This window comes from Esox lucius, chromosome 6, assembly GCF_011004845.1.
Source record: "Esox lucius isolate fEsoLuc1 chromosome 6, fEsoLuc1.pri, whole genome shotgun sequence".
NCBI lineage: Eukaryota > Metazoa > Chordata > Actinopteri > Esociformes > Esocidae > Esox > Esox lucius.
Genome location: NC_047574.1, coordinates 20,980,565 through 21,000,527, shown reverse-complemented (window position 1 = coordinate 21,000,527; position 19,963 = coordinate 20,980,565). Strand labels below are relative to the sequence as shown.

The 19,963-nt window shown below is 42.3% G+C and overlaps 1 protein-coding gene across 8 annotated transcripts in view; it reads right to left on the bottom strand.

Annotated features, from left to right (window-relative positions):
• Positions 1–18,767, bottom strand: part of smap1 (small ArfGAP 1) — a 49,691-nt gene extending 30,924 nt beyond the window's left edge. For 6 of the 8 annotated variants that reach the window (XM_010870085.5, XM_010870086.5, XM_020047512.3 and 3 more), the window contains exons 1-4: positions 18,491–18,767; positions 6,978–7,111; positions 4,713–4,798; positions 2,644–2,719 (exon numbers count right to left, since the gene is read on the bottom strand). In XM_010870085.5, the coding sequence (XP_010868387.1) occupies positions 2,644–2,719; positions 4,713–4,798; positions 6,978–7,111; positions 18,491–18,608 (414 nt within the window). In that variant the 5' untranslated portion in view covers positions 18,609–18,767. Of the gene's footprint in view, positions 1–2,643; positions 2,720–4,712; positions 4,799–6,977; positions 7,112–13,701; positions 13,758–18,490 lie in introns of all 8 variants that reach the window. The other 2 variants (XM_020047514.3, XM_020047515.3) reach the window with 2 other exon arrangements.
• Positions 18,768–19,963: the final 1,196 nt, after the last annotated feature.

The following is a 19,963-nucleotide window of genomic DNA, read 5'->3' as shown; positions in this document are numbered from 1 at the left end:
CTCCACAAAGGCCCTTTCTGTGTGGGCCAAGTCAAGTGGCTGAATCTGATCACCTGAGTGACAGCCTGGCCCCACCCCCAACCGCCCAGAGACAAAGAACCACAGAGACAGACACCGGAACAGTGATCCTTTAGAAAACCTCTCGCGTGCAATTACTTTGAACACCTAAGCATCTATTTTGTCCATGTTAATTCTTTTTATTTTATTTTGGCGTATTTTCCACTTGCTTGCGTTTCCCATGCCAATAAAGCCCCATGGAAATGACAGAGAGAGAGAAAGAGAGAGTAAGAGCCTGCTTTCTACAGTCTACTGCCAACTCGGCTTCTCCTAGCTTTTCTCTGCCAACCACTCTAGGTCAGAGACTGACTGAAGGTCCACTGGTAGCCCAGCAACACAGGGGAGTAAAGCTAAGCCATGGCGTCTCCCTGGACAGACCCACCCGGGCCCACATACAGTGTTGTTTAGCCTGGTAGCAAAAAGTCACCAGCACTTGGTAGCAATCGATTCCTAACGGTAGGCAAAGTATGTGCTTGGAGAAGAGCGTGAGAGAGAATTGCATCAGTTTCCAAATCTGTGCATATCCCCCCTACTCTCTAAACTACCGGAGGGGGGACTCACAAGCAGAGAGCTTTCCCTCTCTGTTATTCATCAAACCAGTATTTCTCGCCTCTGGATAAAAAGAGGGGCCTAGCTGAGACTCAAGGTATATTCTGGAGATTTCTGTTCTGTAGTTTTCTTTTATCTTACTTTGATGCCGAGAACAGAGGCAGAGGCAAAAACTGAACTAACAGGCACTATTAGGATGGAGCTGGGGTGTGCTGGGTAGGGACAGAGAGAGACAAAATAGAAAGACAGAAGTACAGAAGGTAGTAGAAAATAGAAAGGAAGAAACCCGACAGAGTGAAACCCGACAGAGTGAAACCCGACAGAGTGAAACCCGACAGAGTGAAACCCGACAGAGTGAAACCCGACAGAGTGAAACCCGACAGAGTGAAACACGACAGAGGGACAATGGAAGTATTATGGCCTTGTTATCAGTCACGTAAGTTTGTTTAGCTGGATTATTCTCCCACTAATCATCTCGTTTGACAATGTTGACGACAACAGCTACTTCAGTGATGTTACACTTTAAATGAGTATTTGTTTCCAGAGTAAACTCTGGCAATACTGTAGGTACATTGTAACATCATGCCACAAACGGCCACTATAATATACACTTTGATCCCCATGCACTTCAAGGGACTGACATAGCAGAGTCAAATCTCTAAACACCTGTTGATTCCCTGCTGTAAATGGGAAGAAGGGGCGGGGCACCTGACATGATTTACATAGCAGGGTCTCTAAACACATCCAGTTTGGTTTGATCTAAAAACAACTGTAATAGTCACTGTAATAGGCTGGAATTTAGCTAAACGCAATTTCCTGTGTATTGCCTAGGGGAAACAGTTTCCCTTTCACAATTTAATTTGACTGATTTTTGACACGTATTCAAAACATTTTTATAGTCGTATCTTTTTTGCAGTTTGTTTGTTTGAGGTTCTCCTGTTATAAATGTACTATATACATAAGGTTTAATTTGGTTCCTGCTTTGAAATAGAGATATCTTAGCAGACCTAAGTGCAGCCAAGCCTAAATCCCACCATAGAAATGTCTCTGTGGGAGTGTGGAACACTGATTGTCCCCAGTGTAGTAGAGTCAGGTGGTCTGGTTTAGTTCAGAGGCACTAATGAAATGTTATGCACATCCGCATTCGTGTACAAACACACACAGTTGAAACTTCTGTCGTTAATGCAGTGAAGGTCAGATTATGTTTCGGACACACACACACACACACACAAGCACACAGGCTGTGGCAGAACAATGTGCTCATGCATGCGTGGACTGTTACATCAGATGTGGTCCTACCCACAATGCATCATTGTTAACCAAGTGATGGATTGGATGTGGGAATTGAAACAAGGACTCTATTCTCCATCTCGCTCTCTCTCAAATACAGGCACACACAAACGTGATGCGCAGCACATTCTCATGGGTACAAATGAACACATTAATATTCTTATAGTACACACCCTATTCAGAAAGACTCTTTGTGCTCAACTAGACATCTTTTCCAAGATCTCCTAATACAGACACTGTGCCCCCAACCTATAGCCAGGCAAAATAACAGTGATAATGAGTTGTTTTTAATAATTAACTGGCATATAAAAAGGCCATGTATGTGTGGGTTTCAGAAATAGATACTAGATCAATGTACGGAGAAAAATAGAGGGGCACACACACACACACACACACACACACACACACACAGGAAGAGGAGAAGAGCGAGATCTCTCTCTGATAAGTGTGCATAAAATAGTGAGTGAAAATGTACTTTACACGCTCCGTGATCTGAGAGGTGTGTGTGAACACAGATGGGCATGACTGAAATACCCACACACGTTTTGTCCCTTAGCAGCATGCAGCCACCCACAACATGCCTCGCACAACGTCACACACACCTAACGCATAACTCCATACACAGGACATTCACATACCAAAACACGCTACACACACACAGACACACAGTTATTGGCAGCTGCTGTTTAACAGACCTGTGTTGTAGAAAGTGATGGATGTGTGTGTTTGAACGGTACGTAGACTTACAGCAGCTGTTTTGGGGCCATTCTGGTCATAGTATTTCTTCCTTTCGTATTTATCCCGGATGAAGAACTCCACTGCTCTGAGGTGAAGGGTTAAGGAATGAAACAGTGGACCCCCCCCCCCCCCCCGCTACTGAACCTGGAGGAAGAGTGGAGGGAGGAGAAGAGTCTGGGGAGGTAAGGAACAGAGAGGGAGAGAATAAAATTCACTTTGAGTAGGAAGGAAAGACACTGTCAGAGTTGGTGAAAATATGGACCCTTGAAAAAGAAAAAAAAGGTATGCGTGTGTTCTGCTTCTGTGGGCAAATCTTTATTCATGCTAGAGCCAGAGGCCTGGGCTGAAGTTCCACTCCAAAAAGGTTCTTGGGAGGATCCTTTGGAGAGGCAAAGCCGGAACGCCCCGGTCTGTGACACTATGATTATTCACATCAATCCAGTATTGATTTGCAAATTCCGGACTGATATGCGTGGTACAGAAACAGCGCTAAGAAAACTATTTGATGGTATGCATTTGAAATATAGGGGATCCAGATCTAGCCATTTCTTTATGGTCCAACTATTCTGATTTGGTTATCGCACTGTTAAAACATGAACATACTCATCAAAAAGATATTGTATAGGGGACTAAAGAAGGAGAGAATGAGAACCTGAAAACATGGGAGGTAGAATCATTTTAATAAAGAGATGGGAGAGGTAAGTGGAGCTAAGAAAGACTGACAAAATAACCGTGTAATGAAAAGGTTCAAGAAGCATATGTCAAAAAAGGTTGAGGGGAGATTGAAAACATGAAAGCAAAGCCACAACTAGCCTTACATTTCAAATACTCCAATTATCTACATGGACGGTATGGCGCGGCAGCCTGCCTCCTAAACTGTCCAGCTAGCTCTAACCCTATGGGCTCTGAGCTGCTGTCAGAAGCAACTTCATTTAGAAAACATGAAAAACTGATGACCACCCTAAAATAAAAGCTAGACACCAGATGATGTATTCCAGAAACAGGCTGACAGTGTGAATTCAGTCAGTTTTAACAGGAACAGCGTCCTCTGTCCTCTCCACAACAGAAGGCTTCATGCTGTTATGTTCTATAACACTCTTCAAAACACCATGCTGTTATGTTGTGTTACCTTCATCCACAGACACCATGCTGTTATGTTGTGTTACCTTCATCCACAGACACCATGCTGTTATGTTGTGTTACCTACATCCACAGACACCATGCTGTTATGTTGTGTTACCTTCATCCACAGACACCATGCTGTTATGTTGTGTTACCTTCATCCACAGACACCATGCTGTTATGTTGTGTTACCTTCATCCACAGACACCATGCTGTTATGTTGTGTTACCTACATCCACAGACACCATGCTGTTATGTTGTGTTACCTACATCCACAGACACCATGCTGTTATGTTGTGTTACCTACATCCACAGACACCATGCTGTTATGTTGTGTTACCTACATCCACAGACACCATGCTGTTATGTTGTGTTACCTACATCCACAGACACCATGCTGTTATGTTGTGTTACCTACATCCACAGACACCATGCTGTTATGTTGTGTTACCTACATCCACAGACACCATGCTGTTATGTTGTGTTACCTTTATCCACAGACACCATGCTGTTATGTTGTGTTACCTTCATCCACAGACACCATGCTGTTATGTTGTGTTACCTACATCCACAGAGACCATGCTGTTATGTTGTGTTACCTACATCCACAGACACCATGCTGTTATGTTGTGTTACCTTTATCCACAGACACCATGCTGTTATGTTGTGTTACCTTTATCCACAGACACCATGCTGTTATGTTGTGTTACCTTTATCCACAGACACCATGCTGTTATGTTGTGTTACCTACATCCACAGACACCATGCTGTTATGTTACACTTTTAAGGTGATGTGTATCCTCATCACTGGTTCCTAAATGACTAATCACTGGTTCCTAAGTGAAGTAACCATGAGATGGCTGTCAACGACAAATGCACAAACAAAGGGACGGGTTAATTACTAACCCAGACACAGGTTTTATACACAACACAGACACACACAGTCAAAAGGATACTGGTCGGTCTGTGGCCGTCTGAAGTTGTCTGGGAGATGGGCTTCATACAGGTGTTTGGCCTTGTTGTTCCCCATGTCCACCATACTCTACACACACAGATGGAGATAAAAGCCTTCAGTATCATCAGACACATTAATAATGAATCACATATATAAAACGGAGGGCAAAGTCTTTCAAATAAATGAAGATAAACTGCAATATGGCTTCAAAATGGTGTTTATATTCCTTAGGTAGTTTTTACTTGATAATGACACACATAAATAAAAATAAAAAAACACAGGTTGGCAAACAGACCCACAGTTGCACTGACACGCACAAACACACACAAACACACACAAACACAGACACACACAGACACACACAGACAGACATAGACAGACAAACATAGACAGACACACACAGACACAGACAGACACAGACATAGACAGACAGACATAGACAGACAGACATAGACAGACAGACATAGACAGACAGACACACACAGACAGACACACACAGACACAGACAGACACAGACAGACACACACAGACACAGACAGACACACACAGACACAGACACACACAGACACAGACAGACACAGACAGACACACACAGACACAGACAGACACACACAGACACAGACAGACACAGACACACACAGACACACACAGACACACACAGACACACACAGACACAGACAGACATAGACAGACATAGACAGACATAGACAGACAGACACACACAGACATAGACAGACAGACACAGACATAGACAGACAGACACAGACACACACAGACAGACACAGACATAGACAGACAGACACAGACATAGACAGACAGACACAGAAATAGACAGACAGACACAGACATAGACAGACAGACACAGACATAGACAGACACAGACATAGACAGACAGACACAGACACACACACAGACATAGACAGACACACACACAGACATAGACAGACAGACACAGACATAGACAGACAGACACAGACACACACACACACAGACATAGACAGACATAGACAGACACACACACAGACATAGACAGACAGACACACACACACAGACAAAAACAGACAGACACACACACAGACATAGACAGACAGACACAGACATAGACAGACAGACACAGACATAGACAGACAGACACAGACACACACAGACAGACACAGACATAGACAGACAGACACAGACATAGACAGACAGACACAGACATAGACAGACACAGACATAGACAGACAGACACAGACACACACACAGACATAGACAGACACACACACAGACATAGACAGACACACACAGACACACACACACAGACACAGACAGACATAGACAGACACACACACAGACATAGACAGACAGACATAGACAGACAGACACAGACATAGACAGACAGACACACACACAGACATAGACAGACAGACACATACATAGACAGACAGACACAGACACAGACATAGACAGACAGACACAGACATAGACAGACAGACACAGACACAGACATAGACAGACACAGACACAGACACAGACAGACAGTGACGCGCACAGACACACACAGTGACGCGCACAGACACACACACAGTGACGCGCACAGACACACACACAGTGACGCGCACAGACACACACAGTGACGCGCACAGACACACACACAGTGACGCGCACAGACACACACAGTGACAGGCTCACGCGCGCACAGACTCACGCGCGCACACTGGGGTTCAACCGGCCCGGTCGGAGAACGGAAATCCCAAGATCCCCAAAGTGAGCCGGGGAGATCCAAGACTACATACAAATGTTGAATTATCTAATAGAACGGTGTCCCTCAAAAACAAGGGCCAAGCTCTGTCTATATAAATATGTAAATGAGAGACAGCACAAGGACAACAGCAGTAATTGAATGAGTCAGCAGTGATACAGCCAAAGCAGGGGCTCGGTTACCAAACATCAGTGACAGTTCCTCACAAGGGAGTACAACCAGAAGGCCTCCCAGTTAGTGTAAAACACATTTCTTCCCCTGAAGTGTGCGCTACATTGTTTTTTACTTGTTTAATAAAAGGACATTAGATAATTTTTCCATGCAGTATATTCGATGAAGGATAAGAGTTCTTCGTCTACTGGAACATGGACCTTCAGTCCAACAGGGTTCTGGGATTCATTCTGTTGTTGAAGCATCTCCACGCCCCCCTCAGCGCACCCTCAAAACAAGCCACCCCCTATTTCTCAAAATCCATATTCAGGCCCTGGTTTTCCACACCTCCAACCACACTCACTCCCACCTTACCTGGATCTGTTCTTGTGTCCACTGGTCCAGGTTGACAGATTTCACTCTAGAAATGTGGACTCCCAGGTTCCTATGGATGCCAGCGCAGCGAATACACATGAAGACCCCCAGGTTCCACGATGCCCACCGAGGACCTACACACACACACACACGTCAGGTTTTTGCCCCAGCCCAGAACTAACACACAGATTCATTCAGCTAAGCCGGATCCAGACTGAAGAACATTGATAAGCTGATCAGTCAGAACCCGCTGCCTGACACCAACCACTGACTGCCTACATATACAGAGAGAAAGAGGGACCGACAGGCAGCCCTGGAGCCCCAGCGGCTGACAGAAGATGTCTCCAACTCAGGGAGACAGGCAGCGGAGCGTGAAATTAAGGCCCCTACAGTCTACCCATGGACATGGCAAGAAGTGTGTGTGTGTGTGTGTGTGTGTGTGTGGTACAGGGAAGCCAGCAGCTGACTGTCCAGGTTGAAGACAGTTCCCTGTCTCAATAGCTTCCCTACTCCTCACCATTATTCAAAGCTGTGGAAAATCAAATCAATGACAAAGTGCTTGGGGAACAGGTGACGGAGGGGATTAAAGATGAGCTCAAGCACTGATGGAAGGCTAGACGTGGTGGTCGTGGATAAAGGATCAGACAGGCCTGCTGCTGTTAATGAACTGTTCTAAAAGCTCTCCCTGCAGAGCCCCTGACATGTAAACTAGATGACACACCCACACAAGGGCCTGGCAGCAGGAAGGAGCAGATCAACTGAACTGGGTGAGCTCACCTCGGAATACATGAAATGGCAGATGCTGTTATGGGGGTGAGAACCACCGCAGTAAAGGCGAAGAAAGCATTTAGGACCTGACCCTAGATCTGCTATTGGTTCAAGGCCTCCACTTCCACCTCTGGCGCCGAGAAACAGCACTCTATTGCACTCTATTGGTGGCCGGCTGCAGCGCACCATGTTCCCGTTACATTACTGTTTCAGTGAAGACCCATAGACGGATATTTGTGTGTATTAGTTTGTAACAATTTGGTGTGATTCAGTCTGATTAGAGGAAGGAAACTATTTGATTGGCATTTGATATTACGCACTGACATCGGTGGCAAGGAGCCATTTTCCTTTGCAAAATGTGCTGCTGATGGAGTTGAGCCTCTGACCTGATGATTTTGAGCTAAGCCATTAAGCCATTGACACGGTTACATTGTTTGTAATATTCCAATTCAGCAATATCCAGGAGGATATTTTCAATTACTAGGCAACATCAGTGTCCTAACGAAATGTATTCAGTGGCATTAATGGACAACAGAATATACGGGGCTGAGAGATGATTAGATTTTGCTCTAACTCGATTATTGGGCTTTTGGCACCACCTGCTGGTGATTTGAGGCATCACATGTCCTCCTGAGGGCGGAGGAGATGGGAGGGCTGTTCACAGCCTTTATGTTGAGAGTTGATGTATATAATTAGAATAAACACTGGCTTCATTGAATGGCCGGCCAGAGCCACTTGCAGGATATCAAACTAGGCATTGTTAAGCAAGGCTTACAAATATTATTAAGTAAAGGAATTGTTGGGTGAGGTTAACATCCAGAGACATAAAATATTATGGGGTCTGAGCCTCCAGCTACACAGAAAAACAGGGTTTCAAGGAGAAGTCAGAGAGATCCAGAGAGAGACCCAGAGAGAGAACCAACTACTTGATACAATAAATTACGTTAACTAAAAACAAGGGATGCACTGATATATCGGCCAGCAATAGGCATCGGAAGATTCAGGGAAAAAAACTATATTACTGTTTGAAATGTGTCCAATATTTCAAACCGATTGTGCTTCCCAGCATATCTGCGGCGTCCATTTTACAGCTGCGCTCCGGCACGGCAAGTAAAGCCACCACAGCAACATCAACAACAAAAATCCTGACAAACTTTTTTAGATAACAAAACGCCATTTTGTTGTTATATAAATAATCTGTCAAATTCCAACACAGTTCTTAAGGTTATTGAGCTCCTGGTACTACTGTATTCATGTGAGACTTGAGAAACACAGATCACACTGTCCCAATAGTCAGAGCCAGTCACATGAATCAAGCCCACTAACCAGACCAGCCTCTCAAGCAACTTCAGAGTGTGCGTGGTCTTTAGTTGGGGACAGGGAAGGAGAGCGGGCAGCAACAACAATGTGGGCAGTGCCAGAGTGGATCATTGAAAGATTAAATTCCGAGCACAAGATACATTTTACCTGAAAGTCTCCTGAAGCCAGCAATTCAGTTTTTTTTTTGTCAATGTTCGCCTTAGTTAAAACTGATACTACTACCAACAATGTAAATGACAACAGGACATTAGGGTTGGAAGTCAGCATACGTGTGGTGGCAGTACGCAAGTGCACTTGTCTCCATCACCACGGTCACCGCGCTTTTAAGGCAACAAACTATGTCAGAGCACTAAACCTTCAGAAAGACAGCTAATTAAAACAAATGACTCCTTAGCAAATTAAACCTTGTACAGAGAACAACAATGACATTTGCAAATGTAATTAACACTCGAAATTTCTTTACCTAACGTAATTTCATTTATAGAACGTAAGTATAATTTACATTTGTTGAAATAAGAAGCATCATCAGAAGCTATTTTTTTTTTATTTAAATGTATACCAGGGTACAGAGGTACAGAAATGACAAAACACTGGCAGCAGCCAACTGGGGAATCTGAACACTGCCATCGGTATTGGACACAAATGTTCATACCTAATATAAACGACAGCACATTGGAAAACTACCTAGCCTTAAACAGAGAGTATAAAGTGGCTAATGTATAGACTCAGTAAGAATGGCCTTGTTATCGAGTTACAGCACCACAGGAAGACCCAGCTTTATAGAGAAAACATTACGTGCACACTGCTCATAAAATGAAAAGCACTTGTTAAAGGACTACACTATTTAGGGACACTAAGGGCTAGTTAGCATTATGCTACACTTTCCAAGACATGTCAAAGAACACGAGATGCTAGATTATTTTGTTGTGTACATCGATAGCTCCAGACACCACCTTCTGAGGTACAGTAGCTTGGGCCACTTTTTGACAGTTTCCTAAGTGCTAATTTTGTAGGAGATGTATCACGTTTCTGTGCAGTGTACAGACCCATTGCTCGATTTTCCCATGAATGACAGCCACAAACGCGTAAATTCAAACGGTATGGAAATACATGCAGACTAAGATAAGTCAATCTAGCATTTTATTCTCTCTCTCTCGTAATGTAAACAAGCCAGTATATGAATGAAGTTGTTATTTATGCTCCTGCCAAATGTATGGCCAGAACCATATTAGAGACATCCATTTCCTTCAGACACACACAGACCCATAAAGAAATTTGGGAGTATATCAACCAGAGACCATAATATGACAATGTCATACCATACTCCGTATTTCTTTCATTATTGAGCATCATTTTCCATGTTCATTATTTAGCCTTTTTATTGATATATAGGTCACAATAGGCAAATGTATTATTATTGCAGCCAAAACTTGTTTGCTTTTGCAATTGTGGTAACCACCCATTCATGTTCATAAAACACTTACTGATTTGAGAAAACTAAAGAGAAATACAATTAATAACTGGTTGCCTTACACAGCCATTCTAAGATATACTAATGGTAAGTTACTAAGGTAAAGACTCAGTCCATCTGCTAAATGACAAAATGGAAACACATGCTACTGTCCCAGCACAAGAGAGTAAGCTGGGGTGACAACACAAATGCCCACACTGGTTTATAAGGGAATAGAAAAAATAACTTCTCATATGAGAAACATAAGGCAGTGAGTTGACTGTACAGGCGTAGCGACGCTGGCAAGCAGGGTGGAATTCCACAGAGTAAAGCAGCTCAGGTGAGTCACTCATTACACTAGTCACGCCAATACCATAGCAACCAGTCCGCAAGACAGTCATATTTTACATTTAAAACTCACAAAAATTTTACCCATTTTTGTAATAATATGCTATTACAAGCTATTTACAAAATGTTACAGTGACGCGTTGTTTTGGGGAACATTCTACTAAAAACATTCATACTTTAAAGATGGAGAGAAAATGGGAAATAGAGTTAACAGTGTTTTTACAATGCGGTAAGCTGGAATCAAACCCACACTGCAGTGTTGTACCAGCCCCTAGGACACAATGGGCTGCTTTTAAACAAGATTTTTTTTTCTTTAGGTTTAAATTGGTGCAAAATCCAGAACCGTGATTCATCGCGATAAACGACAATTTGATTCTATATATTTTTGGTCTTGAAAGGAATAGAGGCACATCTGTATGCAGCAACTTATCTTCCTGTGTCACAGGAGCAGCCATGACAGTTAGGTCTCACCGACACAGACCTGTCATCAACAGAAAGGAGACGGCTGAGGCAAAGACAGGGCGAGAAGACAGCATAGCGCACGTCATAGCGCACGTCCGGGCTAGAGACAGGCCAAGTGAACAAAGAGGTGTGTCATTCCTGTCCGGGAGTGATGGACAGCGCGGCAGACTATGTTCTATCAAGCTAACTAAAGCGCTGAACTCACCAGGAGGGGACTGGTGGACTGAGCAGAGCAAGGCAGTGGAGAGAACTGAGCAAGGCACAGCAGTGACCGTTAATGCTAGCTGCAGAGTCCACGCCATCGCTATCCTCAGCCAAAGTGTACACAATGCTAAGCTGCTCATGTCTCCATCCTAACAATGGAAGTCACTCTTCCTCTCAGATGTGTTAAAGCATACAGCCCACCTGTCAGGCTGCGGTCTAGGTTAAAAATAGCATCGCGTGTGTGAGCGTAAGAGAAAAGGAGAGAGGAAACGGAGGGGAAGACAGAAGGAGATAGGGAAAAAGTGAAGTGCAACATGTCTGTGCCTGCTCGCATATTAAAGGCAAGAGTGGGTGAAGCCAGAGCGCTGCAGGCCCATGCTAGTGACGTCTGAAGTCAGACTGCCATCCGCCCTGCCTGCCACATGACATCAGAGGAAGACTGCAGCAGAGAACAGATTTCTGACTGTAGAGGAGAGTTGACCCCTAAGCCTGGTCTTACCACTAACCCCCCGGTCTGTAGTCCACACGGAATAAACCCACAGACTGAGACTGATGCTCAGGGCTCCTCTTTCTTCAGCTCAGATCTCAAAGGCCGGAAAACCGGTAAAAGCATAATGGTGAAATCTGAAATGTAGGTGCGGAGCCTCTAAAAAAAGAACACAAAGCTTCCTCCTATCTTTCTAGGCCATGTAAGGCAAAGAAGTGAAGGATGCTGGGTCATTTTGCTTTCCCATTGTGTGGACACTGGAGAGGTGGAAACCAGAGCCTGGGCAAGGTGATGAGGGGAGAGAAAGAGGAGGAGAGAGGGAGATAGAGAAAGGCTGTATGTAGAAAGGAAATATGCCACATTTATGTAACAGTGCTAAAGGTGCAATGCTTCTCATTTCCATCACATTATATTGTCATTTAGCAGACAGTGTTATGCAGGGATTTCCAGTTAGTGACATTCACCTTCATAGTTAGGTGGGACAACCACACTGTTCAGTAGCAGTCAGGATATTTTACCCAAATTAAAGGGATAGTTCAACCCTAGATTAATGTGTGTGTGAAATTCCTTGAGTGGTCCTTGATGGCCCAGGGAGTCATTTTCCACAAGCAACAACCTCAGGCCCATCCTGGAATTAGCATTATCCTCCTGAGACCCTGTGGCCGCATATGAGGACACTATGTTTTAGCAAAATAAACCCATCATACGAGGACATAATGTTCCTCAAAAAGTAGTTCCTGTTCAAAGACAATGCTTAGATATTATACTTATCAGGTCCGGCTAATTCCAAATACCCAAGAGAAATTAACAATGCTCATATTATCAAAGCTCAGGTTTTAGGAGGTTATTAGCATCATTCAAAATGTTCCAAAACACTTCAAACTAAGAATAGTGGTGTTGTTTACCTCAAAGATCCTGTCATTGTTGCATTCCCTTCAATGTTATCAATACATGTTTTCACAGGAAAGGGACGTGTCAATGTTACTTTGAAAACAACCACTTAGCATTCGCTAGCTACCCAATACATAATCACTGAATAACAGAGCTGTGTGCCAGCAACACAATATAGTTCCAAGGGACTAGTTTGAAGACACCAAATTCCACCAGCTGTTTCATCAGTATGCAGTCAAAAAATAAAACAATAATAGGGTTGACACATTGAATTTAGTGAAGTATTATTTGAGTTTTTTTCCCCTTGTAATGCAGCTTTTGCATTCATTAATTTGGACGGTGCTAATAATGCTAATTCCAGTTTGAGACAGAGGTGAATAATAGCTTGTTGTGAAAAAGGACTCCATGGACCTTCAAGGACCTTTAAGGACAACTCAGGGTAAGCAGAATTTCACCTAAATATGAATCTGGGTCGAACTATCCCTAAGTAACTATCAGTCAGTGCTAGAAGAAAGACAAAATAAAATTGCAAGCATTAGTTCAATTGGACAATAACGGGGTGAGGTGGGGGGTAGATTTTGGACATTTTCTGAAAAGGAGCATGGACTCTGCTGTCCTAGCCTCAAGGCGAAGTGGTCTCCAGAACAGGGGTGCTCCCTTCTCACTCACACACACACACGCATGCACACGGGTGCAAACAGAGGGGGATGCAGTGTGAGAACTTACACACACACAGAGCCCATGGGTGCAGATTGGGTGGCGCTTTCACCTAATAAACAAACACTGATACTTACTCTTACCTGACTGAGCCATAATGCAATGCTTGCTTACATAAAGCAGGATTACAATTCTAAGAACAGGGGAAAAAGGACCGCAGATTAGAACCAAACAGGAGCCATTACCCAGGGCTCTAGGCTAAGCTGACCGTTTTCACAAGAAGCATAATGTGCACTTTTTTTTATTGTACTTTTTTTTTTTAAGTGAACTCCTGAACATTTAAACTGACTGACATTTAGTTTTTCCTTTGTGTTCCAGCACTTCGGATTTGAAAACATACAATGATGTTATGTTCACCTATATCAGATGAACCATTTATAAATTACAGCATGTTTTGTTCATTGTCCCATCAGTTCAGATTGATTGGTTTGTGATTTGAGACTTAGCTATAACAATAGGTGTGCCAAAAACAACATTCTGGTACATTAACAAGAAGAAACCAAGCACTTTTGAGGTCAGAAATCTCAAACAACCTGGTAGAGAAAGGAAGACCATTGTAGTAAATGATCATGGAAATCTATAAGGTGAAGTAAAACCCCAGAACAACAATCCATGAGTCAAGGACACTCCAGGAGGTAGACAAACCTGGGTCAAAGACTATCACGTGGAGAAGACGTCACCAGCAGAACTACAGAGAGGACACCACATGACACAAACCACTAGTAATATTAATGACCAGAATAGCCAGATTACAGTTTGTTTAAAAAAAGTGGTTTAAAGAGCCTGTAGGGTTCTGGAGCAGGTCTTACAGACCAATGAGAGATATTAAATTAAACCGAAAATACCTAAAGAGGAATGTTTAGAAGAAAAATACTGCCCATAATCCAAAATATAAGACAAAATCTGTGAAACATGGTGGATGTAGTGTTATGACCAGGGCATTTGGAGCTACAACTGGAAGTGGCTCACATTGTATTCCTTGATGATTGGTGACTGCTGACGGCAGCATAAGGAGGAGTAATGAAGTGTACAGAACCTGATTGTATTTGAGTAAACAAGAAAATACCTCTAAATCCATTGGACTACGTGGACCATATAGTGCATTCAGAAAGTATTCAGACCTCTGCATTTCTTCCACATTTTGTTACATTACTGCCTTATTCTAAAATGTATTAAGGTCGATTTATTTATTTTTTTATCAATCACTATATCCCATAGTGCCAAAGCAAAAACAGGTTTTAGAATGTTTTGCAAATTTATAAAAAAATAAAAAATAACAGAAATCAGTAATTTACCTTAGTATTGAAGAAGCCCTTTGCTATGACACTCGAAATTGAGCTCAGGTGTATCATGTTTCCATTGATCATACATGAGATGTTTCTACAGCTTCTCCACCTGTAGTAAATTCAATTGATCTGACATGCTTCGAAAAGATACATATATTGCTGCAGCACTCCAACAATTCCTGCAGTGGAAACGCGGCTACTTTACTCAGGAACTATTCGAGGAACTCACTGCATTTCCACTGCCGGAACCAGGGTCTAGAACCAGGGACTTACTAAAACAGAAGAACATATACGAAGAATGACAGATGTAATTGGAGCGAAGGCAAACGTCGAGGAGACGCAGCCCACTGGTTAATTGCATTAAGCGATCATACAAAGGGTTTCGACACACAGTTTTATAAATATCAGGATTTCATATGCATTATTTCAAGGTAACCGTAAAAGTTGTCACCTTGGTCGGGAATTAATGTCCTAGCTATATATTTATGTATAAGGGGCGCATAATCTGTTGCATGTCAATCATCCAACTAATGTTGTTCGGATATAGTTTCAAGTGTGTTTTTGTTTTAATAGCAAATCCTTAGGCTTTTTCCTCAGGCTGAACTTGCATAGATTTCAACTATTACAGCAGCCAATATCAATCACACACACTTACACAATATACAGTGTGCCTTCTAATTCTGTCTCCAACGATTCATTATTTGTGTAACAATTCGTTTTACGCCAAAGTGAAATTATAAAAGCTACCAACTCAGCCAACTGTAATTATCTGAAGCATTTCTACATTTGGTGAAAGTACTTAAATGCTCCAACATTTCCTTGGAGCTCGAAATTTTATTTTAACCCATACCTAATTCAGCACGTGATTGGTCTCCAACCCGTATTGTTTGCCTTGTATTCAGAGGTCTGATACAAAAGCAGGGTGGATAATCTAAGTGACCAGGAAGCTTATTGTGCACTTGCTTCTCGTGTGTATCAGACACAATGCTCAAATGTTTATTAAATCACAACATAATAAAATAAAAAATAAAAACTATGCGCGTTAGCGTGAATGCTTCTCAGTAATCTCAAGGTCAATTTCCGCAATAGCTCGTAAAATTCAATAAAAGACGACCAACAGCAGCACAACTTCAATCTCCTCCATGGTTACTGTGCTGTTGCAGTGTCGTACAGTACGTGCATACGTCAGAGTGAGAACATACGTGAGAACAGCAGACTAATTTGCCTAATCTTCACAGCTCTTTAGACCGTGGTGGAACAACACCACATGGGCTGAAGGAACCCTATAGTTCCTTGAAAAATAAGTTTTTCCTTGAAACTAAAGGTTCTGGGTATGTTTGGTGGAAACGCGTCTAATCAGGCCTTTATTATAGAATGGCCAGACAGAAGCCACTCCCCAGTAAACTGTATATGACAGCCTGCTTGGTGTGAGCCAGAAGGACTCTCAAACCATGAGAAACAAGATTATCTGGTCTGAGGAAACCATGATTGAACTCCCCATATACAGGTGCGCCAAGCTTGTAGCTTCATACCCACGAAGACTCAAGTTTGTAATTGCTGCCATAGGTGCTTCAGCTAAGAAAAGAGAGAAGGGGTTTGAATACTCATATTAATGTGATGTTTCTGAAGGGTTAACACATTTGCAAATAAATATTTTTTCCTTGGTCATCATAGTAATGTGTGTAGATTTCGGAGGAAAAAAAATACATGCAATCCATTTTAGGATACGTTTGTAACATAACAAGAAGTAGAAAAAATAAAGGGGTCTGAATACTTTCCGAATGCACTGTTGCTACCAGGACATTTTTCAGGTCCAAAAAGACAAAACATTATTCACTGGCCAAGATGATAACCTGTTTTGAATCCAATTGAGCATGGCTTGCACATGCTGAAGATGTCTCTTCACCTGAAGATGGAGGGTAAAAAGGACCAAAATAACCAAAAACTAAAGATGCCAGCGGTAAAGGCCTGGCAGAGCATCACCAAAAAAAAATCCAACTTTCTGTGAAGTCTATGAGTCGCAGACTTCAAGCAATTATTACATTTAACGGATGTGAACAAGTACTAAACATTACAACTTCATTGTACATAATGTTGATTTGTCTAAATAAGTTTTGCACACAAAATTAGGGCAATGTACAAAATGTGCTGTAATTTCTGAAAGGTTTTTCTATGGATAAACATAACCTAAATTCAAAGCTGGCAGTCTGCACTTTAACCCCACAGCTTTTGTGTCACTTTAAACTCAAAGTGCTGGAATAAAGAACCACCCCCCAAAACCTGTCCAAATACTTTTGTACTTCATTGTAGTTGCATACTGGAAAATACTTGCACTATTAAAGGTAGAATCCTAAACTGATCCAGAACCCTTCTACCTCCTCAAATCCCAGGTTGCCCTGGCTTAACAGTGGGTGAGTGTATCATGGCTGTATCCCTAGTACAAGAAGTCAATTGTACAGTGCTGTGCATCCCTCTGCTAGCTTGCCTCTTAAGCTAAGCAGGGCTGGTGCTGATAGGTCCCTGTATTTGACACCAGGTGCTGCTGGGGAATGGGTTGGGGAGCCAGTAGGGAGCCTTCTGGGATAAAGATCAAATCCCAGTGTGCCAGGTCAGTGAAGCAAACACTGCCATGCGTAGGGGGCCCATCTTTCTGACGGGAACATGTGTGTGTGAGAAAACTCTGTGGTCGCTAAGATCCAATACCACTTATCGTAAGAGTAGGGGTGTTGGCCCTTGTGTACTGGCTACATTTCAAATCAAAGCATCATGGCCACCTAGTTTCCAATTAATGTATGCAAGGAGCTCTGGATTGGAAGGTCAGCAAAATCAAAGTTAAAAGAAGTACAATATTGGTCTGTCTACCAGTGTGGATTCTCAGAGCTATGCAACAGCCATTACTAACTTAAAGACATGCCATTGAAACTATATGAAATAGGGTCATGATGTCGACTGATCATTTTTCGTTTGTTGTGTTGACCATGAATTTTGCAGCTGATATTAAAACCAAAGTAAGGACTGTCTGACAACGAATTATGCCGGGTAAATGGTATAGAAACACGTCATCGTGACGCAAGAGGCGTTTATTAAACACAGGTGGGTGGCTAGCTTGCTGAAACAAAACCTGTTTGACAGTCAGGGTTATCAGCATTTTATAATTTGCCCGTGGCTTGTGTATGCTGGCAATAGTACAGTACTTGAGACGGATTAATCTCAAGTGAGTATATACTGCTCTTCGACGTGTTTTCCGTTCATAAATAAATTACGGAGGACATCGGAGCCAATACATTACCATGTTCTGTACTGCTAAACAATCGAGCTAAGCTAACAAGCTAACAAATCTGTCAAATGGTATGACCGGTGTAGCTTGGCCAATGTCTGTTAGCTAGCTTGCTCTCTTTTACACACAGACACAAGGTAAACTCTGACTCCCCTGTGTGCGTCACGTTAGAATTGTGTATGTGGAACACCATCACGTTTAATTTTCATCCAGAATATTGATGACATTAGCCATAGGAAACCCGTTAGAGCTGTCAGCATCACTGTCTAGATTCCAACAGCCGAGATTAGCGCGTTAGCCTACCTTTCGCCTCACAGTCAGCGCAGTACTTGTTGTCGTCCTCGCGGAGCATTTTGGACAGAATGGCCTGATGCTGCTCATTCAATTTCTGGGCTTTTTCTCTCTCCGACCGCGTCGACATCTCTCCACAAGTTAAGGTGTTGCTACTGTACCCAAAAACAAAACACTACTGTATCCTTTCAAACTATTTAATTAAAAGGCATTAAAAAAGACCATCTCTAGGTATGTACGTCTCCTGTGTGTTAGAAGTCGAACTAGTATTCTGATAGCAGCACTAACGATGACGTCACATTCGTTTGGTTATGAGGAAACCTTCAAAATAAAAGCCTTATGTCAATGCATTGGAATGTGTATAATTCATTCTAAAGATAGTAAAACATTTAAAATATATATTAAAACATACAACGTACATAACGTTTTTTATCTATACTGGCTTATAGTGGGAGAACTAGGTTATGTGATGTGGACCAGAGAAATGCTCAGTAGGGTGTTTTGAAACTATTTGTCAAATTCTTGAGACAATACAGATGATGTATAGCAGCATGTGATAATGCACCCACGCTATTGGTCCTAATGCAATGCATTATATACCAAGTGGCCTATCTAAAGTGCCTTATACAGAGAAAGTAAACGGTAAAATGTAAAGTGGAACATGTGACTCAAGAAATAATCAGTAGGGTGTGTAGAGTCAGTATATTGCATAATTTAATGGGGCAACATGGATGATACGTCTAGCTGCACATTCTAACCCGCCCACTCCAGTGGCCCCAATGCAAGGTGTAAGCAGCATGTATTGCCCCATGAAATAACACTACATGCAGATTCTACACACTCTACTGAATATTTCTCAAATGCCATATCCCATGTCATGTAGTCTAGTTTTTCCAGCATATGTCAACTTGTGTAGAACACTTTAATAGGGTTACGTTGAAGCCATTGGAGATGGCGGGTCAGAATGTCCTGTTAAACATATGATCTAAAATGTATTATTTCCATGAATTAGTCATTGTATTTGTTTAAAACCATTCAAAAAAAATCATTTGGCTGCAATTTATTATATATGTATAATAAATAATACACAACACAAAGCCGTGATATGAGGGCTTTTATCTTGACAAAAAGAAATCCAAGTTGCTGCCATCATAATATTCTGTTCCTAGCAGAACGTTAGTATAAGTAGTGATGGGTTGTTCGTAAAGGAGCGGCTCATATTGTACGACCCTTTTTAGTGAACGTTCTGAACCGAATCGCTCGTTTATTTGGCTCCTTCATTTCCTTACTTTCCAATCATAAACAGCGATTATTTTCAGAAAAGATACAGAAGTATTCTTTAAAGATTGCATATTTGCACTGCAACAAGAATACATAAGGGAGAGATCATATCTTGGTTTTCCAGTAGGCTAGGTTAAGGTCAGATGAACAGACTTAAGAGATGTGGATGCAAATCGGATACTCCCGTTTTAAGTATCCGATTGA